The 23800-nt window shown below is 38.3% G+C and overlaps 1 protein-coding gene across 5 annotated transcripts in view; it reads right to left on the bottom strand.

Moving 5' to 3' along the window:
* Positions 1-2277: 2277 nt before the first annotated feature.
* The window catches only part of pcbp3 (poly(rC) binding protein 3), a 59723-nt gene continuing 38200 nt past the window's right edge, over positions 2278-23800 (bottom strand). For 2 of the 5 annotated variants that reach the window (XM_032567788.1, XM_032567787.1), the window contains exons 6-17: positions 22530-22685; positions 21624-21647; positions 21502-21534; positions 21073-21189; positions 19237-19368; positions 17199-17327; positions 16182-16256; positions 13658-13699; positions 11478-11556; positions 7384-7436; positions 5680-5849; positions 2278-4931 (exon numbers count right to left, since the gene is read on the bottom strand). In XM_032567788.1, the coding sequence (XP_032423679.1) occupies positions 4877-4931; positions 5680-5849; positions 7384-7436; positions 11478-11556; positions 13658-13699; positions 16182-16256; positions 17199-17327; positions 19237-19368; positions 21073-21189; positions 21502-21534; positions 21624-21647; positions 22530-22604 (984 nt within the window). In that variant the 5' untranslated portion in view covers positions 22605-22685 and the 3' untranslated portion in view covers positions 2278-4876. The remainder of the gene's footprint in view (positions 4932-5679; positions 5850-7383; positions 7437-11477; positions 11557-13657; positions 13700-16181; positions 16257-17198; positions 17328-19236; positions 19369-21072; positions 21190-21501; positions 21535-21623; positions 21648-22529; positions 22686-23800) is intronic. The other 3 variants (XM_032567791.1, XM_032567789.1, XM_032567790.1) reach the window with 3 other exon arrangements.

Genomic DNA, 23800 nt, shown 5'->3' with positions numbered 1-23800 from the left:
TTTAATTTTGATTCTATAACTTAAACGTGTTTGGATATTGTATTTAAGTTTATATTTTGTTCTCTGCTGTCAGTTTCATTTTATTCCTGTACGTTTTATTTTGAAGTTGGTATAGAGGTTCGGGGGCTGAGAAAACATGAGAGGAAATGAAACTGCTGTGTAAAGTCTTCATCCACTTCAAAATAAGAGCATGAAGATAAAATGCTTGAAGAATTACTAACAAGCAACCAAGTAAATTACGCTTTTGATTTAAAAATCATTTATAGGACGTTATGTTCTCTATAATCATTTTCAAAGTTAGCCAAAATGGTAAAACGCTACATGAACATTTTATTTAGCTGCAGCTAATGCTAAAGAAGACGAGGGATGAAACTTCAACATGTCAAACATTGTTCAACCGAATGTTTTCAAAACAGCCAAGTAAATTAGCGCATTAGAATTTATTTAGACAAATTAATTTAGGGGAAGCTAAGTGTGCTAAATGTTTTCAAACTTAGCAAAATGCTACAGGACTAATTAGCCTTTTACCTATTATCAGAAATGCTCCCAGGCTTATTCTATTAAACTAAACTACCTGTTGATGGTTTTCACTGGGGAGAAAAGGTTTCTCTGTTTTGTCTCACATTTTTCAGTCACTGAAGACATTTTAATACCAGACAGATATATGTACTAATTTCAATAATTAGCTTCTCTTATTTTCAGTAAAATGTGCTCAATAATGTTGTAAAGGTCACAAAGAAGAACTGAATGGAGAGAAAGTTGACGAGAGTAGAGGTGATTTAAGACTTTTGCACAGAAGTCTGCAGGAAGTATTTTCCTTTGTTTGGCACAAAATTATAGTTTCAGCTCTTCTGCGAATTTAAGCGACTCTTAGGAACAGAACAGTTCAGTTTTTGTAGCGTTTGTTGGGACATTGCTGCTTGTTGCATCATGTTGAAAAGCTGTTCTGGGAAATAAAATCTGGGCAAATGTTAGTTTAAAACCTAAAACACCAAAGTGTAAACCTGAGAAGTTCAAATAAAGCAAGTGTCTGCTGAGAGTCGACTGCAGAGCTGCTGGGAACATTTAGGCAGATAATTTCTCTGAAACAACACAAAGGTCTCTCTCCCTCTGAATGGCTTACAAAGTTTGTCTGGAGTTTGAAATGCAGAGATTTAAATGTATCTCTGCGTTAATATTAGATGGATTCAATGTTCATCCTGGATTTGTATCCGTCTGAAGAAATGGCCGCTAAACAAAGAGGATAGCTGGCCATTTCTTCTTCTTCTGCTCTAAATGCGACAGAACGAAACAAAATGGGGATTTTTATTAAAAATATTTATGGGAGTTAATGAGTACATCTACAGTCATGGTAAGAAATAATCACACCTGTCAGTACTGGACTGGGTTTGAAAATGATTTAAACAGTGCAAGGCTCCTTTCTGCTAATGTACTAATCAGCAGAGCTAATGTTTTTTATGTTTTTGCATTTTTGCTAACTTTGAAAACCTTTAGTGTAACTTCCCCTAAATTATATTTTAAATTCTGAAGCACTCATTTACTTGGCTTCAATTTATTTACTTGGCAAATTGATTCTTTGAGCCAAAGTGCAAAGTTAGGTGAGTATTAGCAGGTTTGACCCTGTTGAGGGCAAAATACTGTTGTAGCGCATGTTGCTCTGCTGGATAGCTTCTGCTAAATGCCATGTTTCTGTAGCACATTAGCATTAGCTTCCACTATATGCAATGCTATCTTGTATAGCTTTTCAGCATTAGCTTCTGCTGTATACCATGTTCATGTAGCGCTTCAGTATTAGCTTCGCTAATGCAAACATGCCATGTTAGCTTCTCTTAAATGCTTGGTTCGTATGGTGCGTTAGCATTACCAGAACTAATGTTTATGATTAAAGATGTCAGACTTTCTTCTTCTGCCCTTCCAAACCACCACACCTGTTCAGTGACCCAGTCGTGACCTTTAACCTGCTAACTTGGTCATTTCTCTGAGCGTTCTCTGCTGGGACTCCAGGGCAGATTGGCAGCTGTCTGAAATGTTTCCTCTCTTTAATAATCAGGAAATGACCTTGACCTTTCCCGGAGTGTAAGGTCATTGCTGACACACACCTACACACACTCCAGAGCTGCAAACTGATGAAACTTCTGCTTTTCTTGAGCTGCTCACTGATTATAATCTGTTAATCAATATGTTTGATGAGCAGAGAGCCTGCCTGGCTCTGTCTTTGTTTCATAAGAAATAACGGTGGATTCTACGACAAACCGGTGAAAAGAGAGGAACAATATCAAAGGTTTCATTATCTGAAGGATTTATTTTTTTATTTAAGAACAAAGAAAGTTATAATGAACACAGTTTGAGTCAAAGGAGGAAAAGAACAAACAGTTTTTATTCTTATCATCTCTCCTTTACAAAACGCTACAGACAAACTCAATACATAAGAAATCTGAGACCTTAATGATCAAAAACATAATCATCATATTACAGATCATTACCTTCAAAAATCACTTCATATAATTATTTTTGCTCCTTTTGCACAGAAACCAAGATGGGAGTAAAACCAAATACAGGAATATGACAAACATATTGAATGATCAGGGATAAAAGTGACTGGCAACAAGATGGAGAATCATCAGCCAGCAGTGGTGGGCACATTTCTGCTAACGGGAGAGCTAGCTCTTCATTTAGCGCTATAGCTAACATTGAAAACGTCTAGCACACTTAGCTTCCCCTGCATCTGTTTTTCTAGATAAATTATGACTGTTTTGTAAACATTCAGCTGGATAAAATTACATGTTAACACATTTTCATATTCATGCTTTTATTTAGAAGTTTGCACAGCAGGTTTGTCACATTTTCTCCTTTTTTCCCCCCTTACTAAATTTATTTCAAACAAAAACATACAGGAGCAATGTGTCTGTTAGCGCTTTAGCATTAGCTTCCACCAAATACTGTATTGTTGTAGTGCGTTGGCGTTAGAGGAACTAATGTTTATGATTAGTTCTTTTGGATAGCTAACTTTTAGCTAGCGGTGCCCACCACTGAATTTAAATCAGGTGTTGGTAACTCTAGTCTTTGACTGCAACATCTGAAATTAAAGACTAAATTAGCTCCTTTGTATTGTAGCTGGTTCTGCAAAGCATTCATTTGATTCAGGTATCGGATGCATCAAAATGTTCCAAGATGGCGGCTGGATTTAGTGAGAATGTGGTTCTGTGAAGGTTTATACCAATAACTGCTGGAGATCCATGGATGGATATCAATATTTTACCTTATAGATCAATAATCAAGCTTATCAGTTTCTCCAATGTATTTTTTAAGCCACATTATATTAAAATACAAACAAACCAGTTAAAACATAGCATTTAAAATAAACCTTCTGTACATTCAGCTTTGACTGGAAAATACTATTTTGTCATTCTGCTTTTGTTCAAAGGAGAGCAAATACTCTGGCACTAATGAAACTGACACTTTATATTTTTGGGAACTGATTTATGCTTCAATGTTCACAACAGAAAGTGGTGCAAAGTTAAAAACATGCAGAACAGAAACATAATCTGTGTAAGAAATCATTTCTCAGAGCTCCAATGAAGCAAAAAGAAAATCCACAGAGATTTCACTGGCCTGCAAACGCAATGCAGCCGACGTCTCCCAAAGGTGCACAGAGGTAAAATTACAGCATCAGGAACGCAAATGGCTACAGGTGGATACCAATTTTACTCTCTGCTGCCGTCATTTACATGACAAACCTTCATTTTCCAATTTTTTGTCAGGCGTCGCATGGAAAACAAGATCGGCTTCAAAATCTAACAAATGTATTCAGTTCCAGCTTCCATTTCCACATGACTTTAAAATAAATCTGAAATGCTGAGTCATGCAAACCGTTACTGAGAGAAACAGGCAATAACTTCTGCAAGCACACTCATTGCATCAGAAAATCATCAGAAAATGAGTAAGAACTCGTCAGAGCAAATGTTTGTGAAACGTAGAGCGACAAAAACAAAAGAAGGCAAAAGAGTCCAGAGCGCTCCGAGAAAAACAAATGACAGTTTCAGGTAAGAGTGACATCTTTACAATATCGATTTAAAACAGCAGAACGGTCAAACGGAGGTCGATAAACCACGTTTAATGCCGTTTACTCAGAGGTCATGTGATGCGCGGAGGAGGATGGAAACTAGAGCGAGCCCATTCCAGTGACTTCAGAGGTCAGCCTGAAAACGGTGGAAAACAAGGGATGGTGCGGGGAGGGCGGGGACACAAATAAAAATAAAAACTGTGAAAGACAAACTTTCGCTGAAGAGTGAAAGTTATTCTGCAGTGAAATCAGCTGGACGTCGTATTAAAGCCTAATGAGGCCACGCAGCATCACATCGCTCTAACCGCATTAAACCGCTCAGCTTTTTATTCACTTTTTACTCTTTTTAAATAGTTTTGTTTTATTTTGAACTTTATGCATACAATGACATAAATTGTCATTTTATCTATGATAATACTGAGCAACAGAAATGACTTCTTTGAAATGCTACATGCTAAATAAAATGTTTAAAATATAGTTTGACATTTTTAATAACATTTATCTTCACAATTCAAGATTTCAGCAATTATAAATGTTTAGTTATCACTGCAACAAATTTTTATTTCAAAATGTTTCTGGTTTAGATGTTTCTGATGCTAAGCTAACTGGGAATGCTAACGGAGGCTAAGCTAATATATGACTAATTGTATGTTCATCTACATTAAACAGCAGGATAAGCATGTTTTTCAAAATGTCAAAGTATTTTTTACACTAATACGCAGAAAACAGGCTTTAACAAAGAACTTATTGGCTCCAAGCTAACAGTGAAAGTAGAATCGAGGCGCTAATGCTAGAGCCAGATTTTGGCGGCCTTCAGGATGTAGTCATGGACGATGGGTCGTTCCACATGGCGGCCACGTCTCTGAACCTGCCGTTGGAGTCGTGAGAAAGCAGTTAGCTGGAGGGAGAAATCTTTCTAAAGAAGTCAAAAACACAAAGCTTTGCTCGCTAGCTCTGCTGAGCTAACGCTGTTTAAATTTACCTCTGCTACTTTATTGGTGCTCAGATTTCTTCTGTTTTGTTTTCAATTCAGGAGTTGAATGTTAATTTGTAGATGGATTGTTTGATTGCTTCCAGCGTTAACTTGTCATCCCTCCATGACTTACTTTTAAGAAACCCTCCGACAGAAATTTCTCTAATGTACATTTTCACACTTTGGGAGAAACATTGTTAATGGAACAACTTCTAAGAAAAAAAACTCACATTTGTTGCCATTAGCTGTGTTTCCATTGGCCAGATGATTGCGCAATTTGGAATTACAAAAATAAAGTCCCTTAATGGAAATACGACAATTTAAACTCATTTTAAAGATGTTACTACTGGTGGAAATAAGTGGAATAAGATGACAGGAAGTGGTTGGAGGAAAATGGCGTAACGTGTTTTTTAATGACTTATCACACATAAAAACTTGTTCACGTGTGATTTTAATTGTGGTTTTGGAAAATTGTGGTTTTTCGACGTTGACAGAATTTTGCGCACATTTGTACTGGAAACGCAGCTAATTACTGAGATACCAGATTCTCTCTTTCTTCAAAGAAGCAGAATAACACAGAGCTGTTTTGCTGGTTTTATCTTTTGGGCCGGTTGAGGCCCAGCTGGTCAGGCTGAAACGTTACCTGGCGTTGATGAGGTACTGAGCCAGGCTGATGTTTGCAGGGGTCCCTGTGATGGTTATCTGCCGCTCTGATGAGCCCTCCATGGCATTGGCGATTTTGATCTGCGCCCCAGACATCTGTCGAATCTCATTTATTTTGGTTCCCTGGCGTCCAATAATACAGCCTATTAGCTGTGAAGGAAAACGAAAGAGTCAGAAGAAAAACCTCTGGGCTGTCTTGCAGCGTTTAGACTCAATAATTGATACGTTTAATGAAAAGGGAAGTGTAATGGGTTATGTAATGATCTGGGTTTTTAAAATTGTAGGAATTTTGGTTTGAGTAATGACACGGTCAGCAGATGATCTAATGGGGACGTTCAGCTTTGTGCCAACAGGATGAAGGAGTTTAAGTTTGAAGGATTATGTTTTGTCTAAAGAGACAGTGATATATTATGTTACTCATCAGCTTTTATCAGATTAAACCAATATTATTATTTTTAAAACTCAGGGATTCTTAAAAGTAATATCAATTTAAAGAGACCAATTCACCTAACAGTCATGTTGCACTGTTAACCTTTTTGCTTCACATTAGTAAAAACTACACCATCATACAGCAGCCGTTTTATTTAAACCCTAATCTCTAAATTAACATTTTTCTCTGCCAATAAACTGTCTATATGGGTTGTATAAGGTTCTATCTTTGTGTTTCTGTGCGAATTTTGAGATTTTTGTGTATATTTGATAAGTTTCAGTGCTGCCCTCTTTGGGTTGAACAGTGGTAGTGCAGTTTAATTTTTCCATTGGTTACAGCTTGGTACAGTAACAACCTGCATTCGTTTCTAAAATCATCTCACTCAGACACACGCCCCCTAGTGGCGAGTCAGGAGGTGGATTAGTGATCGTTGCCATGGTGATCAATAATTGGTAGTGTGTGATCCATTTGCAGTGTGGACACGGAGTGGAACCGGTCTCCTCTGCTCAGAAAACTGTTGATTTGTAACTGTGGCTCCATATTTTGCAACTTTTTAGACCCTCTAGAGACATTTTTTTTTTAAAGTGACTAGCAGTAAATCTAGTGACATTTTCTCTTACCGCTGCAACGAGAGAGAGAGGACCCTTTCCACTACATGTCCACAATCACACTAGCTTCATAATGCTATGTTCAATGCTAAGAATGCCAGCGATTCCTGCTCTGTGTCGCCACCAGGGGGCGTGTCTGAGATGGTTTTATACCGGAACATCAACCAACCTGAACTGCTGGAACCAATAGAAAAATTGGACTGCAGTACCACCGTTCAACCCAAAGAGGGCATCACTGAGAAGGATTTAGGCAAAATATTGCAGAATTTAAATAATTTACACCAAAATGTTATAATTTTCACAGAAACATGAAGATAGCACCCTTAAGAATTACTTTACAAAGCTTATTTGCAAAAAAGTAGTTTATTTATGGATTAGTTACATTTTAATAAAGATAGCAAAATATAGTTTCGGTACTCTTTAATTTGTGTGGATCATCAATGCAATCCTGTTACATGTCTGTGCATTAATGTGAGATGTTAGTTGGCCATTTAAGTGAAATAACTCTTATGATCTGAGCTTAAAACAGATCATAAGAGACACATTTTCTTGTTCATCTTCATTGTGAGGAGGGAAAGAAGTCTTATATTTGATCTTGATGAAAAACGCGTATCTATGGATCTGAGACTTTTCCTGCTGTACTCACATCATTAGGAATGGTGAGTTCGTGGGTGCTGGCTGGTGGGCTGGCATCCAAACCTAAGATCAGGTACAACAGTTAAAAAACTTTGAATCTACGAAGTAACTAAGATGTAAAAGTTAGATCTGTAAACATTAAATATAGATACAGGATAGGATAATAAGCAACATTGGTTCTCTGTTTAAATATACAAACCTATTTTCATGTAGAACATTCAGTAGCTCAGTTTTTTAAAAGTTGACCAGAGTTGCCAACAATCAACGTCGGCATTTTTCAGCATATGGATTCTGATGAGTTAAACTGGGTCAGATTATGGTGGAGAGGGATGTTAGATTATGGAGCTGAAGCAAAGTGCTGTGGTTGATCGCTTTAACATTGTGTCAGACGTGTAGAGAAATGTATATAATAAAAGGAACATATTGGTAAATCCTGCCATAATAGCAGTTTTAATATCTGATATCAGTACTGGTGAAAATATTCATGTCTGTCCATCGCTAATGATTACTCTTCTGTAGTTTAGAAAATTAACCTGTAGCAATAAAAGCTCATTTCCTAAGTCAACCAGGACAAAAATTACATAAAACTGAAAACATATTCAACACAGAGATAAAAATAAAAAGCATCAGATAGGAAAATCTGCATACTAGAGTTTGAGTTTTTGTCTGTCCTCTTTCAGTTTTATGACGTTGGTTTCCGTCATGCGACTTACAGGATGTCTTTGTGAAAAACAGAAACATATTTATTTTCCAGTTCGTCTGTAAAGCTTTTTCTGTGCTTTGTAAACGTCAGCAGAACGCCGTCTTTTCTCTTTCTGCCACGCATTCGCTGCCGTCCACTCCTGGTCTGAACCAACCGCGACGCAGAGAGGACGTCGGTGAACGGCAGACCAGGCAGTTTAAGTGCATTATTGATCCTCTAAAAACGATGAAAATCCAGAGATTTTCATGATGAAAGCCAATCAGAGCATGAAGAGTGGACATGTCCGAGGAAAAGAAAATGTTTGCTCACTCTGCATCTCTTTTTGCTTCTAGCAGCATTTCTGTGTGCACACACTGGAGGTGCTGATTTTAGCTCTGAGCTAATGCTAGCCCATCTTAACACAGACCCATAAAGATACACAAAATTTTAATAAACACCAAAATATAAAGAAATTTATTACAGCAGAAGTTATAATATTTTAAAGAATGTTTAGTAATTTGATTTAACTTTAGACTGGTAAATTTAACTTTAGCTTAGAAAATAGAGTTGGCTAATAGCTAGCCTGGTGATATATAAGTTAAAGAACAATACGAGAAAATGTTAATGTGAACATTGCTGTGACCAAACTTAGCATTTTGAAGTAATGTGAAGGAAATTAATCATCTGAGTGTAAAAATATTTATATTTAATGTGAGTCACTGAATGTAAAGGCAGCTACTGGTTAGCCTAGCTTAGCACACTGGGGGTTACAGTAAACGGTGTAAAACATTAGAATATAAACCCACTTCAAAACACAATGTTTTAAATAGTTTACTTTAACTATTCAGCTGTAATAATGGAACAAAGTTAAACATTGTTAGATTTTATTCTCATACTGAGATAATTTTATAGTTAGCCTAGCTTAACACTAAGTGCTAACACCTGTTAGTCATCTAGCTAACACTAAACTCATGAGCAAACGCAGCAGAACTCATTCTCCTTTGCAAAACATTTCAGTTCTCATCAAGTTGAATGAAGATCACATTTAAAACGTTTTCCTTTCACGTGACGGTTGTTACTGTCGACTCGTGGCATCTAGAGGAAAATGGAGCAGAGATGCTGCCAACACTCAAACCAAGCTGTAAACCCAACACTACGACCTCAATCCACACGTTGCCAACCTTGAAGCAACAATAATTCTCCAGAGATCCATTCATGTTGTGGCTGTTCACCAGTAACACTGCAGGCTTCATCCAGTGTGAAGGTGATACCAAATATTACCAACATCTACCACTTTGATAAATAATAAACTAAGTGAACCCTCGCTGTAACGCGGTTCACGGCTTCGCTGAGTTTTTTGTGCAGTTTTTTTTTTTCATAGTGCATTGTGTTCTGCGTCCTGATTGGCTAAACAGTCTCCGCGCTTCTTCTCTACCTGTGTGCCAATAACGTTACGGTTTTTAAATATACGTAATACAGCTTGGCAAATGTTTTTGCCCAGAATAAAAAAAGAGCGACAGCAACTACCGATAACTACGTTCTTCTCCTGAAAAAACTCACCTGCCGCTCAGGCTTCAGGAGAAAAAGCCAGTAGAGAGCGGAGTCACAGTCAGAGGATCAGGGAAATATGAGTCACAATTTGTCCTACTGTGATTCGTATTGATGATTAAAATGATTATTTTACTGTAGTGATTTGTAAGAAAGCGTTATATTGGTTTAAAAAAATGCTTAGGCCTGAAAACAGTTTTTGTTCTTTGGTTTCAATGTAGAGTATTTAATTATGCTGTATAATAATTGTAAAAAATAAAGGTAACTACTTCACGGATTTCGCCGATCATGGGTTCTTTTTGGAACGCAACAACCGCAAAAAACGAGGGTTCATTGTACACCTTCATCTAATTACAACATGAGAACACATCGTATGATTCAAGACCTTCCAATGCTCCTGATTTACACAATAATTTGGTTTACTTTTTAATAATTAAGTGATTTTAAGAAAATATCTGATTTGTTTTAGGATTCTGGTCTAGTAAAGAATGAATTGGTATCTTTCAGGCCTGCATAAGTATAGAAAAAAATTAATTTAATCAACGTCTCCCATAAATTCCTAATCAACTTTTATATGGAAACCTAAACGGATTGAGAACTTCGGACTGGACAGTCTGAAAGAGATTGAATTTCTGGCAACAAACATGGATTAGAGCTGCGAGACTTGAGTTTTTTCTGTTTTGATCCATTCTTTGTTAGTCATTTATGTACGAAAGGTTTTTCCATATTCACTTCATTTCTCTGTGGTTATTATTGTCAGGAAGATGTTGCCATATTCATTCTTTTATGTGTATTTTAGTTCATCCTCTATATCAGGGTTGGTACATTTCCTTTTCTATGACTCTACTTTTAAACATTTCTATGCTAATCCAAATTTCCTGGTCCATTTTGGCTCTTCTTCAACATCACATTACATGCCAACAGTGGTGGGTATACTAACTAAAAAGTTAGCTATGCTAACGTTAAAAAATAATCGTAAACATTAGTTCTGCTAGCGCTAACGTGGTACACAAACATGGTTTTTAGCAGAAGCTAATGCTAAAGTGTCAGGAAGCTCTCAAGACATTTCACAAATATAAATTATTGCATGTACTTGTTCATGTAAGTGTTGTATTATTCTGTTTACCTCCTAATTTTTGTATAGTTGCCGTTTGCTCAATAAAGTTTCTTTAAAAAAACAAGAAAGTGAGGAAACAGAACTACGTAAACAGTCTTCACTCGCTTCAAAATAAGAGCATCAGTATAAACGTCTAATTACTTGAAGAATTCCTAACAAAACTTAACACATGTTGAACTTTATTCATCTGAACATTTTCAGAACGGTCACATAAATTAGCGCTTTATATTTTTTCTGTAAGAATCGAAGCTAAGTGCGCTAAACGTTTTCAAAGTTAGCAAAAGCGCTAAACAACAACAACAAAAAAATTAGCTGTCAGTGAATTAGTGGATCTAATCGCTTGGTGTTTCCATTTTCCTCCTGAATTTGCAATACTTAAATAAAAGGGTTTGATAAGTTCTGATGTTTTAGATAAAGATGCTGCATTAATCTGTTGATTTTCACTTTTAGAAGAATCTTTAAGTGCATTGAAAATCTGTTGGTAGACTCTGTGACCTGCTGCCTGCGATAACGTAACTGAATAAATCATAAGAGCGGCTTGTGTTTTCCTTTTTTCCCTCTTTACTGGAGTAATATCAGAAAGGAGCAAGAAAAAATATATGAGTTAAAGAAAATCAAAGGAGGAAAGAAACGACGGAGGCAAAGTCATGCTGTGCCAAAAGAGAGAGATAAGGTGCAAGGTAGGGGAAGAGAAGAAATATATTTCTCTGGATGGAAAGAGGAGAAAACATCTACAGGGGACCTTGTGGGTACGTACCAGGGAAAGCAGGGGTGGTCTGTCCGAGAGGGGTAAAGGGAGTTTGCTGCATAGCCAACTGGTGGAGCTTGGTCAACTGCTGAAGGGTTAGGAGGGAAAGTAAAACTAAGAGGTTACTGTTACACAGGTCACACCAAGAAATGAAGAAAACATAAACCAGAGTGAAGAAAGGGTGAGGAGAAGGAAGACATGAGACGGGGCGGTGGAGGACAAAAAGCAAGAGACACAAAAAGATGATGGTTTTCTGATAGAAGATTCAAATTACCAGATAATGTGAGTCATTTTCCTGCCTTCTTGCGATTCTCAATTATGTTTTAGTAATTTAATTTGCTCTCATGAATCTCCACAAGCAACCCGTAGCCTAACGCGCTCGTCAGGTGCTGCTGCGCTCTGAACATCATCACAGGTTGCTTTAAAAGCATCCTCTCCTTTTAAAAGGAGTTTTTAACGAGGGTGGGAAGAGGTGGTCAAGTCTGCACTTGAGTGATTGCACCGTCAGCCGCCAGCTCCTCTGGCATCAATCACCGTTCGGCTTTGAAATAGTGGATCTGACACAAGGTGGCTCTTGAGATGCTCTAATGACAAGGACAGATGAAGGCAGATTATTAACGGAGACGGGACGGGCTGCAGAGGCGTCGGCATCAACGCTGCCCCGCCGTCTTTATGATCCGCACCAGGACCGTTTCATGGTATCGGCCAGGTATCATGGTACCTTTCATGGTATCAGCCAGGTCTTACCGACTGCTGAGCTGCAGGGTCACCTGAAACTAAAGCAACTTCAGAAGATCTGAATAGAGCCTCTGTGTCTACAAACAGCTTAAACCAGAGATTTACTGACACTTAGGATGTTCACGCACCTTAAAAAGCCTTCCGTTCATGCATCTAAAATTAAGGCCTTAAAATGTCTTAACTTTGTCAGAAATAATGTAAGTTGGACTTAAATACGTTAGTCACAGTCTTAGACTTTGTTGAGGCAGGACTATTTAGTCTTATGTGGATTTTCTTGACCCACGGGACTTTTCCGTCCATGGGGTTCTGTCACTCGAGGCAGATGAGGCTACCGCTAATTAGCTGCAAATAAACCTTTGCTAGCCATGTAGCTAGCCTTTTTTGCACCCATCATTGGTACTTTTATTGCCGGTTGGTTTGGTGATTAAATATCACTCAAAATTCTCTTAAAAAGTCTTAAATTTGAATTGAAACCTGCAGAAACCCTGACATTACAGATTTTTTTCTCATGTTTCCAACATTACAATGCATCAAAAAACAGTTCATGTCAAGACTTTCTAATCAAATTCCTTAAATTGAAGCAAATCAGAAGATCTGATTCTGACAGGAACTGCCGTGTCTGAACAGAAGAAACCAATTATTTACTTACACTGTGCAGAAAGACACATCATTATTTTTTCCTGTTTTTATTAAACTTATTTCAGACTTTGACGTTTACAGTCGGATAACAATGCTTTCAAAAACTATTGATGACTTTCTAAGCTCCTATAAGTTTAATTTACAAAAGAACAAGAGATCTTGTGAATACGTTAAAATGCTCGTTCAACAGTTATTATCCACAATGAAACAAGTCTGAAACGCCGCTCACAGAGGAAGAAGTCACCGCTCCAAAAGTAACTTAAACAGATTACAGAGTTAGACTTCCTGTGGGAACAAACTTCATTTCATATCATTGTGTCTGATGGTAATTAAGTTAGAGTGTGTTGCTGTAATAACCATTAGGAAAGCAAAGGAGTCGCTTCATATGTGGGAGGCAGCATCATGTTGTGGTGCCGTTTTGCTGCAGGAGGAACTGGTGCACTTCATAAAATAGATGGCATCACAAGGACAGAACATTATGTGGAAATAATGAAGCAACATCTCATTAAGTGGATAACGTCCCTTAGCAAAGAGTTGGTTACAAACTTTTTATAGAGGCCATCAAAAGGTTTTGATCTCCATCTTGCTTCTTAGTTTCTAAATTAAAAAATGTTTCTGTTAGTTCACTCAGTGATCTAACAGAAACTATCCAACATCTGACCCAAAAACTGGGGAAGTGACGTCTGGTTTAATCACAGTGAAGATGGAAAGATTGCTTCTGTTCTCATACTGTGTGTGTAAATGTCTAGTTTCAGGTGTAATTAAATGCAGAATCTGAACTGAATTAGAGGAAAGGAAAACAAAGAACTTACATCTGGGTGTGGGATGGCATACTGTCCCTGGATTGTGTAGGCCTGAGAAGAAACAACACCAAATAGAGACGTTTCACTCATGAGTCGACAGAAAGGAGAAGTTTTTCTTTTCTGTTTTGTACACAAGTGAACAGTACAGACATCTTAATTTTACGGTTTACTGCTCTCTCTTCTTTGCAGGATTGGAAATATTCATTTAAATCGGCTGGTTTCCTGGCAGAAACTTGGCTTTTAATCAAATGTTCAACATGTTTGGGGCTGGAGTCAGGCCAGAAGCTTTTTCAATCTGAAACCAGGCTGGGTGTTTATTTGGGATCATTCCCCTGCTGGGAGATCCAGCTGTGTTCAAGATTTAACCATCTGACCCAAACCGCCCCCTCAGATGGAAAGAAAAAGGTTAAAATGTTCGAGAACAACCAGGGAAGCGCCCAGTATCGAGCCAGAGCCGGTTTAATTTGACCGTGGGTGGACAGGCTGCAGGTCAGGAGGGAAACCCGAAGTCAACGGCTTCAAGCTGGACTGAAATCTGCAGCTGCCCACATGGAGAAAAACCAAATCATGATATGAGATTTTAGTTGTTTGGCCAAACTACAGGAAGCATTTTTGGAGAAAACATGAGATCTAAAAGCACTTTTCCACCTGTCAAACATGGCGGTTGCAGCATCATGCTGTGGGGTTGTCTCACTTTAGGTGAAACAAAACTAAACAATAAACACTTTGGGACAATGACTGGTTCTGAATTTAATAAGATATTAACCATCTGGGAATGCTCTGGCCTCAAACCTGCTGAAAATGTTCAGATTACGCCAAAAAGATCCACAGAAACCAACTTCTGAAGGATGGACCAGGCAGTCAGTTAAGCCGGGATGTCCAGAAAAAAGTTGAAGGAAGAAGGAATAGTTGCACTCTGCTTCATGTCTTTTACCATATTATTAAAAACAGCAGCATGTTTATCTGCTCCAGACTCCCTCTAGTGGTCTGGAGGATCTCCATTTCATGCTGGTTTTCCCTCTGCAGCATTTCATTTGCAACATTTTCTTGTTGCACTTGGTTTTTTGTGTGTTTTTGAGTTTATCGTATTTAAAGCGTGTTTGCGCCTGCTTAGCTAAGGATACATTTCAAATGTATCATTACAAGTTAATTAAGTTGGACTTACTGAATTAAACTTGGATCAGCAGTGATAAGAACTGCCATGTATTAATCATGCAATGAGATCTGACTTCTCCAGAGAAAACTTGAACATCCTCTGAAGTGCAGAGACGCCAGGCTGACAAGCGGGAGCCTCGGCTTTAAACGCAGAATCAAAACAGAGTCATGTCACACTAAAGTGGGCGATTTCCCAGCAAGCCTTGCAGCTGCCGCCTGTTTTCCTGGCTGATAAGACTCACGCTTGGCGTAGATAATCACAGATGACAAACGCTGAGATAAGATGATTCAGTGGCTGGAGCGGAGCGGGCAGCTGGGTCACCAGGAACAGGGTTCAAAAACAAGATAGTTTGCAAAAAATGCAACTTTATTTTTGTTTTTAAGGTTTTTAAAACGTAAAATACTAACATTTAGATAAAATGTTACGTAACGCCACGAGTGGTGACATTTTTCAAAGGAGTAAAAATAATAACCACATTATTAAGCTCCATAAGAACCAAATCTAACACAATTAAATCAACAAAATAGCAACCTTTCAATTGGCATTAAACTTTTCTGTTTAATTTCTGTTTTCATTGGTTGGATGTAATACTTTAATCTCAAATGTCATGTTTTCTTAACTAAACAGAAAATCATCATAATTAGCAGAAATAAAAGTTAAATTTATGAGTGTAATTAATCTGTACGTTTGAGTTTTTATGTTGTGAATCGAGTTACTAATGTAAACTTTTCAACATTATTCTAATTTCTAGAATATAACTTTGTATTTAAAGAATCTTACAAATAATGAGCAAAGCTAATTAGAAACATTTCTTTTAATTATGGCTTGTATTCTTTTTTAAATACTTTTTTCCCATAAATAGTGAAGAAAAATAAATAAAAAAGGTAAATTTTGGGGTTAAGGAAGAGATCTTAAAAACAAGAATACCAAACATGGCCAGGCAGAAAACACCACATCATTAAGCTCCATAAAAAGTTTAAAATCCTTAAAATGTTAATTATTAGATGTAATTTTATGTTTCTCAGCTGGATATATAGGTTTTTTAATCTATTCTTCACTTATTTCCACAAATCTGCGTCTAAACCTTTTCAGAACTGTAATTTGGGCTGTGAAGTAAAAAACCTCTGACCTTTTTCCACACAGACTTTAGTATTTCCTGTTTCCCAGCAGCATAAAGAAAACAAACGGCCTCTTCTGGACCTTTTGTGCTTCGCAGCGTCTTTCCTTACGGAGAGCTAACGATCTGCATGAGGAGGCAGGAAAACTCTGGGCTGCTGACGCTGCAGTAAAACTCTCAGGTTCTGCTGTAGGGACAAACTAATGAGCTAACGCTAGCTCAGCTAATGCTAACTCAGCTAATGCTAGCTCAGCACTCACCTGGCCACCTGAAAAAATGACTGGGGTGGAGGCAGGCTTTGGGCGGTAAGGGATGGTGGCACCTTTTGGTGGGGACTGAAAGAAACAGAAAAGATGGTTATTCTGCTTCATCAGCTTTATTTTACTTTAATAAATGTAGAGCAAACGTGTTCATCTGTCTTTACATTAACTCTCGTTACATTATGAATGAAGTGAAGCGTAGCTGTGCTCCGTCCTGCTGTGAGTTTGTTGCAGTCGTATAATTTTAGCATTTAAAATAAACTTGTCTGCAGACCCCTTATGGTGTTTGTTAAAGCTGCAGTCAAAAGCTAAAACAACTGGATTATTTAGTTGATCTCAACAGGAAAAAATGGGTTTCATTTTTCAAAGTTGATATTTTCATGTTCATTTAATGTCAGTTTCGAATTAAATATAAATATTTAGTTGGCAAGTGAAATATTTTGCTCTAATTTGTCTATTTTGTTAAGTTACACACACTTTAAAAACTAGCCTCAAACTAAATATATAGCTGGTTAGCTAAATATTTAGTTTAGTTAAATATTAGCTAAGCCATTTAGCTTGCTATCCAAATATTTATCTTTAAACTATAGTAATTTGAAGATAAAGGTTTACACAGCAAGCTAAATATTTAGCTTTGTAGCCTTAAAAGTAAATTATTTAGTTTAGTAACTAAACATTTAGAAAGTTAAATATTTTTAGTGAGCTAAATAACTTCACTAAATATTAAACTAAGCTTTATATTTACTCAGCTAAATATTTAGCTTGAAGCTAAAGTTTTTAAAGTGTGTAACTTGACAAGCGAGACCCCATAACATCTTGTAAATGTAGTTTAATCAGTGCAGATGCAGCATTTGATTTAAATTTTCTCTGAAGCCCAGTGGGAGCAGTGAGGATGTACTTGGTTAAAAAGCAGGTAATTTATCTGATGTTTTAACCAGCAGGCGTTGTGTGTGTGTGTGTGTGTGTGTGTGTGTGTTTTTTTTAAATGTGACTGCGGCGCTGCGGCGGAAACTTTACCTCCAGCATGACCACACAGATCTGTTTGACACACTGGATGATGGCTTCTGGGGTTCCAGAGATTGTCACGGCGCGTTCGGTGGAGTTGGGCAGCATGTCCCCCGCCACCTGAACCTGGGCCCCTGTGGACTGGAGAAGAAGACGGGTCGAGTGTTTGCAGGGTGACTCTGTAACCGGCTCCTGCTGGGAAACAAACTGTTCTGTCACGCGGCGCCTCCAGGTGCAGGGTGGATGTTTGTTTTACGGCTTCTCAGTTAATTGAACTAATTAAGATGTTTAGTCTGGCCTCGTCTTTATGGCGTCTTTATAACATGTCTGTTATCCCAGACATGTCCATCTGGGATAACAACGTCCTGCCTTCAGGACATGCTGCTTGGCACCAATCTCCCTCCGTACAGCATTTCCCAGGTCCCATCTGCTGACATTAACCTGAGGGCAGCAGCAGCTTGTAGACACTGAGTTTGAGTTAATATAGTTGACAGTAAATGTTACTGTCTTCTTGTCCCCTGGCTGTCGCTTCGCCGTCTTAGAGGGACGCTTCATTGTTTTTTCTTGCATCATTTTTTAACTAGAGGTTCCATCATTGTTACTTGGGCTTGACGGTTCTGTCAATAAATGCCAAACATGACTTTGCCTCAAGCTTCTGTTTTCTCCGTGTCTCAGAAACTGTTCACACGTCTCAGGATGACCAGCTGGACCTCCGCCGTGACGACAACATGGCCGACACATCGTCCTCTGAAGGTTGTCTGGTGTCTTCAGCCACAGTAACACGGACACATTTCTGTGTCTGGGCCTCACCTTCACATGGCAATCAATTTTCTCATCTACTTAAAACCAAATCCAAAGTAAAGATGATGTTATGTAGTGAAACTAAACCCCGAATCACCTTTTGTTTCGCAGATGAGCTGTAGAAATGGTTCCTTAAGGGATTTATCCTTATGTTTCTGTGCAAATTGTGATATTCTTCTGTAATTTTTAAAAATTCTGTAACATTAGCCTAAAACTGCCTCAGTGCTGCCCTCTTTGGGTTGAAGAGTGGCTACTGCAGTTGAATTTTCCTATTGGTTACAGCGATACACATTGGTCGAGGTTTACTGTCAGTCAGCTATAAAATTTATTGGCTATAAAATCACAGAAGATGGGATAACAACCAGCTTAATGCACAAATTTGGACAAAACTCAGATTTTTTAAAGGTTTTTTACGCTAGGATGTGGTTTTCATGTCTGTAACCATAAATTGATGTATTTTGCAAAACTGCAATGAAATGTCTATACAGTAGGAACACTCTTATTTTGGCCTCGGTGGACAACGTCCCAAATGAGGAGTTTGATGCTGTAACAGCAGAATTAGCCGCCGCTGCCTCCTCTGATACCGAACATATCTCATGTTAGTGTTTACACCTTTCAGTTTTCTTTCTTCCTGAGTCTTTTTGTCATTTCTACGAGACATAAAAATACATTTTTAAGAAATAAGTACACAAGACTGTGACACCGAAGGGTCACAGAATCACGTTAAACCTTTTTATTGGGTCATGCAGTACCTTATTGATTAGGGGCCTGGGAATAACTGTAGCTGATTTTACAGTAAAAAAATCACAGAGTTTTTCTGCACTGACTCTATACAGCTTATTAATATCACTGCAAACTAAAATACAGGAGCTGCAGGATATTTGCGGTCGGTTACTTTAAAGACAAAATAGAAAGTACTCCTGGTCCAGGATAAATTTAAAAAGCAATAATTTAATTGGCTGTTTTGTAAACTTTCAGTTGAATAAAATTTGACGGCTGGATTAAAGTTTTCCTCCCTCACGCCGTTTAGCATTAGCTTCCACTAAATACCATGCCGATAAAGCGCCTTAGCATTAGCAGAGCGGTTAGCGCAGCTAGCGTTTTAGCCCATCACCGTTTGGCTTGTTTAGAGTTTAAATGAACTGGACATGCCGCATGTTGTCCACAACTTGAACAATTAATTGCAAAAGTTTCTTGGCCAACATGTTTGCTGCTCAGTGATTTATCAGGTGAACTTCAGGAGGCTTACCTCTCTCATCTCTTTGATTTTGGAGCCTCCCTTCCCGATGAGAGAGCCGCACTGACTGGCTGGCACAACGAGCCTCAAGGTGACGGGCGGCTTGCTGGTGGCTGGACTGTTACTCATCGAATTGATTATGTCCTGAAACAAACGGATCATCATTCACCGCAGGAATAATGTGGCCTCAAACGTTCAGGATGTTTAATTGCATTAGCAGAAACCGTCTATACAAAGTAAATCGACAGAAAAATGTACAGAATATTAGAGAAGAACTTTTTAAATTTTTCTGTGCTTGTTAAGGGGGAACTGTGGCATTTGGTTTGAAAGCTTCACACAAATGATTAACGACGCACAACTTTGTGTCCGCAGACACATTGCTCAGTGTTGGATAAGATCAGAGGAGAGGAAAGCAGGAAGGTAACTAATTAAACTTCTTTGCTGATATCTGGGCTGTAATAAACACTTTCTAAAATTGGTTTTATATGTTTGAATTAAAAACAAGCAAAACCAAATGTTTCTGAGTCGGATATTGAACTCAAAATGTGAAAAATCTAAATCATTTGAAATGGTGACTGGTCTAGATTCTCAGTCAACCAGGAAATGACAATGACTTCCGTTATCTTTGGGAGACTGAATGCTTGGAATGGCCTCATCAAAATGTTAACTATGGTAACAAACCCAATCAATCACAAAACAGGAGAAAATGGTAAGTTTCCTTCTACTTCAGTACTCAGAGTTGTCGAGTCCAGGATGATTGAGAATCTGTACCTCACCTGAGAAACAAAGGACCAAAGAAAGACCTTAGGATGTTTCCTAACGTCCTTCTTTGGGAAGAAGGATCAGGAACGGTGCAGGACAGTGAGAAGATATTAAGAATCCAATTTCGATCTACAATTAAAGACCGTCAGTCAAACCGGAACCTTTTCAAAGCTCAGAACAAGTTACTTCAAGAGAACCTGACGGGGTCAATCCAACGAGGGACTTTAAGACGGTGTTGTCCAAATGCACCAGTAGCTTTCCACACTTCTTCCTTCCTCCGACATTGAACAAGTTTCCAGGTCCATTGAAAAAGACAAAGGTGTCAAGATCAAAGAGACTTCCGGTCTGGACAGTCGAGACCAGTAAGTGAGGAATCAGTGTGGAAGTTCTCACAGGAATCACTGGTAGATGTTACAGCTACCATACAGTCAGTCATAAGAACATTATCGAAGCAGAGCAACCTTCTCCTTTTAACGTCCAAACCCAGGAAAGGACGACAATATCATCACTCAACTGTTAAACCGTCACCATTTTGCTAGTAATCAAGAGGAGATGCACAATGGTCTTCAACAAATTTTAGTATCGAAAGGAAACCTCTGAATTACTGGTTTGCACAGCAAATGGATCCAACAAGCGCCTACAAGGAGAAGGTCCCAGTCTGTCTACAGGAACTGGAAAAGGACGGAGAGTTTGGCCGAGTTTCCTACAACAGGTTGTACTTTGGGTAGGCCACTACATTCCACCATTTTGACTGGAAGGTCTTCAAGAAACAAGAGAAGAATCCAGTTACCCTCTACTGAAATATACTGATAACATCCTAACAAACACCTGACTGATGGATCTGAAAGAGTTTTACACCAACAGTGTAGAACAGGGTCCAAGTCCAGTCCTCAAGGGCCGTCCTGCAACTCTTAGATGCATCTCTGCTCCAAAATGTCAGGATTCGCTCAGCAGCATCCAGTCAGCTCTGCAATAGGCTGGTCATGAGAAGTTTATTTGATCCAGGTGTGTTTCAACAGAGATTCATTTAAAAGTTGCAGCCCTTGAGGACTGGACTTGGGGATCCCTGGTGTAGAAGATTCGTACCTCCTCAAATTTATAGGCAATCATAGCGAAAGCCTTGAAAATGGTGTCTGTAGGTCCAGTGATGGTGACGATCCTCTCTGGACAGTTTCCCTCTGAAATGTTGATTCTTGCTCCGCTCTGAAAGAAACAGCACATAGGAAATGTTTTTATATTTAGCTTGAATATTGGCCATTAATGGCCACCGTATTCAAAGCTTCTCAGGTAGCCAGTCATATTCTGTCAGTAATTATAAAATATCAAAGCAGAAAAGGTAAAGCATAGAACCCTGTTTTAGTTGTATGTATGTAAATAAATATCTGCTACCACTTCATAAATTGTTCTAGTTCTGCCACAAGCTAACAAGTTTGGTCAGCCTGAGTTTTCTTGCATCTTTAATTAGATTTCTAACGTTTGATTCAATAAATGTTGATTCTTACTGCAGGATCTCACCTCTTCACGCATTTTCTTCACAGTTTCTCCTTTCTGTTCAAAATAAACCAAATACAAAACATTAGAGTATCAATTCATGTTTAAGAAATTATATTTTTTTATACATAAACAAGCGTACGCACCTTACCGATTATACTTCCCACTTCCTGCAAAAAAAAAACAAAAACATCTTTATAGAGTTCATTCAATCAGTAATTACCACTGGTGGGGTCAGCTAACTAAACCGTTAGCTCTGCTAACCCTAAAGCACTAATCATAAATATTATCCCCCTAACACTAAAGCAATGCACCAGCACAGTCCTAGTGGAAGCTAATGCTAAATGCTATGCTAACATGGAATTTAGCAGAAGCTAATGCTAAAATGCTGCCTACCTTGAAAGACTACGACCCTCCAGCTTCAATGTGACATAATTTACATGTACATAAGCACAATATGTATAAAATCCATCCATCCATTTTCTATCACTCTTGTCCCTAGTGGGTCTGGAGGTGCTGGTCACCCTGGACAGGTCCAATATGTATCAAATACATATTATATTTATGTATTTTGTTCCCTACTGTCCATATTTTATTTTGTTCCTGCATGTTTCTTGTTTTAAATAAAGTTATTGAAAAAAAAGAGAGAACTTGACAGGAAACGGAACTGCTCTGTAATTACATACACTTCAAAATACACTTCAAAATAAGAGCATGAAAACTAACATCTAACTACTTTCAGAAATCTTATCAGTTGATAACTAAAACTTCAACAAAAGACCTCAAACTTTATGTTGTTAAAAGTTCGTTATTGCTTGAGATTTGATTCATTTAAGGGAAGATTTGTGCGCTACATGTTCTCAAAATGTTTGGTAGTTTTGTGGCACCAACTTGTTTTTGCAGAACTTAAATCTGTAAATATGAGTGGTGGTACATCTACTAAAATCCAGATATTAACTCAAAAAGCTCAATGTATGAAGGTGTTGCTCTCGATTTTAAATAAAAGTCTGAGATCTGAAGCGCTGCAGTCGCCACATCCAGGTTTTTCTTACTTTTCCGTGCATGAGGAGGCGGATGGTCAGGGTGACATTCAGCCCGCCCTCTGACTGGACCTTGGTGTTCTCCATGCTGGGCGGGGCAGTGGGACAGTTTCTGCCCTTGGACGTCCTCAGAGGAAGATGGAGAGCAGTGATATTCCAGCCAGTCACCTGTTGAAGCCAACGACAGAAACACACATCAACGCTCCGAGAGCTGGAAACGTTTGGATCAGGAAAACATTTTTAAAAAGCATCGGTTGAAAGCAAACCATTCATTATGTCTTCCACTGCTTACTTCTGTTTTTATATTCATTTCTTGTCTACATGTTTTGGTTTTTGTGCTTGCTTGTCCAAACTTCAGTAAAGTCAGTAAAACCTCTGTGGTTCTGCTTATTATTGAAGTTTAGTCGTAAACAAGACAAACACTTTGTGTTGTACCTAAATTTTTCCACTATGATAAAATGATATTGGTAATAATTTCACCGTGATTTAAAAATAAAAAGTCAGTTTGGACAATATCATTCTCAAACTGCTGTTGGGGGCCACAGAAACTCTGTAAAATGGGCCACAAATGGCCCCCGTGCCGCACTTTGGACACCCCCGTCTTCAGATAAAGGATAAAATTTAATTGTGATAATTCCTGCATCTTTACGCTGCTATGAATTGTGGTAATGTTGATTAAAGTTAACTGTTCTAATCAAATAAAGGAAATTAAATTACATTTTGTGACTTGAGAACAAGCTAAATGATTTCTACTGTCATTATTGACACAATATGACTAATCAGAACGATATTTGTAAGTGATTTAAGCGTTTTAAGGAGGAATTCCTCCATGTGTTAAAGTCTCCCAGGGATCTGATTGTGTCTGAGTTTAGTTCCCTTCGCTGGGAGTCGATATAACCGCCTCCCTCCTCCTGCTGCCGGCTTTTCTCTGCTGTTTTCTGCTTTTATTGCAGCGCCGCAGCTTTGAGGTACAGGTTATAATTTTCGTCTCGATGCGGCTTTAATGTGGCGCTCTGAAACAAAAAGCAGCAATATTCTTCCAGAAAAGAGAGACAAAGATCCATTGTTTGGCGTAACGATTTATGCAGCAGCTCTGTGGATAATAACAGGGACTCCAGTCGCTTCAGACTGGATTGTCAACAAGTTTTCATTTTCCTGGTAGAAGTTGTCCAACAATGATAATGATAAAGGATTTATGCATCCGTCTCCTGTCCAAAATGGACTCATTTCTCCACATTATCACCCGTTTCTGTCCACTTCTGCGATGTGAAACTCAGACAGCC

This window comes from Xiphophorus hellerii, chromosome 7, assembly GCF_003331165.1.
Source record: "Xiphophorus hellerii strain 12219 chromosome 7, Xiphophorus_hellerii-4.1, whole genome shotgun sequence".
NCBI classification, from domain to species: Eukaryota; Metazoa; Chordata; class Actinopteri; order Cyprinodontiformes; family Poeciliidae; genus Xiphophorus; species Xiphophorus hellerii.
The sequence above is the reverse complement of the archived record's forward strand: the minus strand, read 5'-3'. Positions and strand labels throughout refer to the sequence as shown.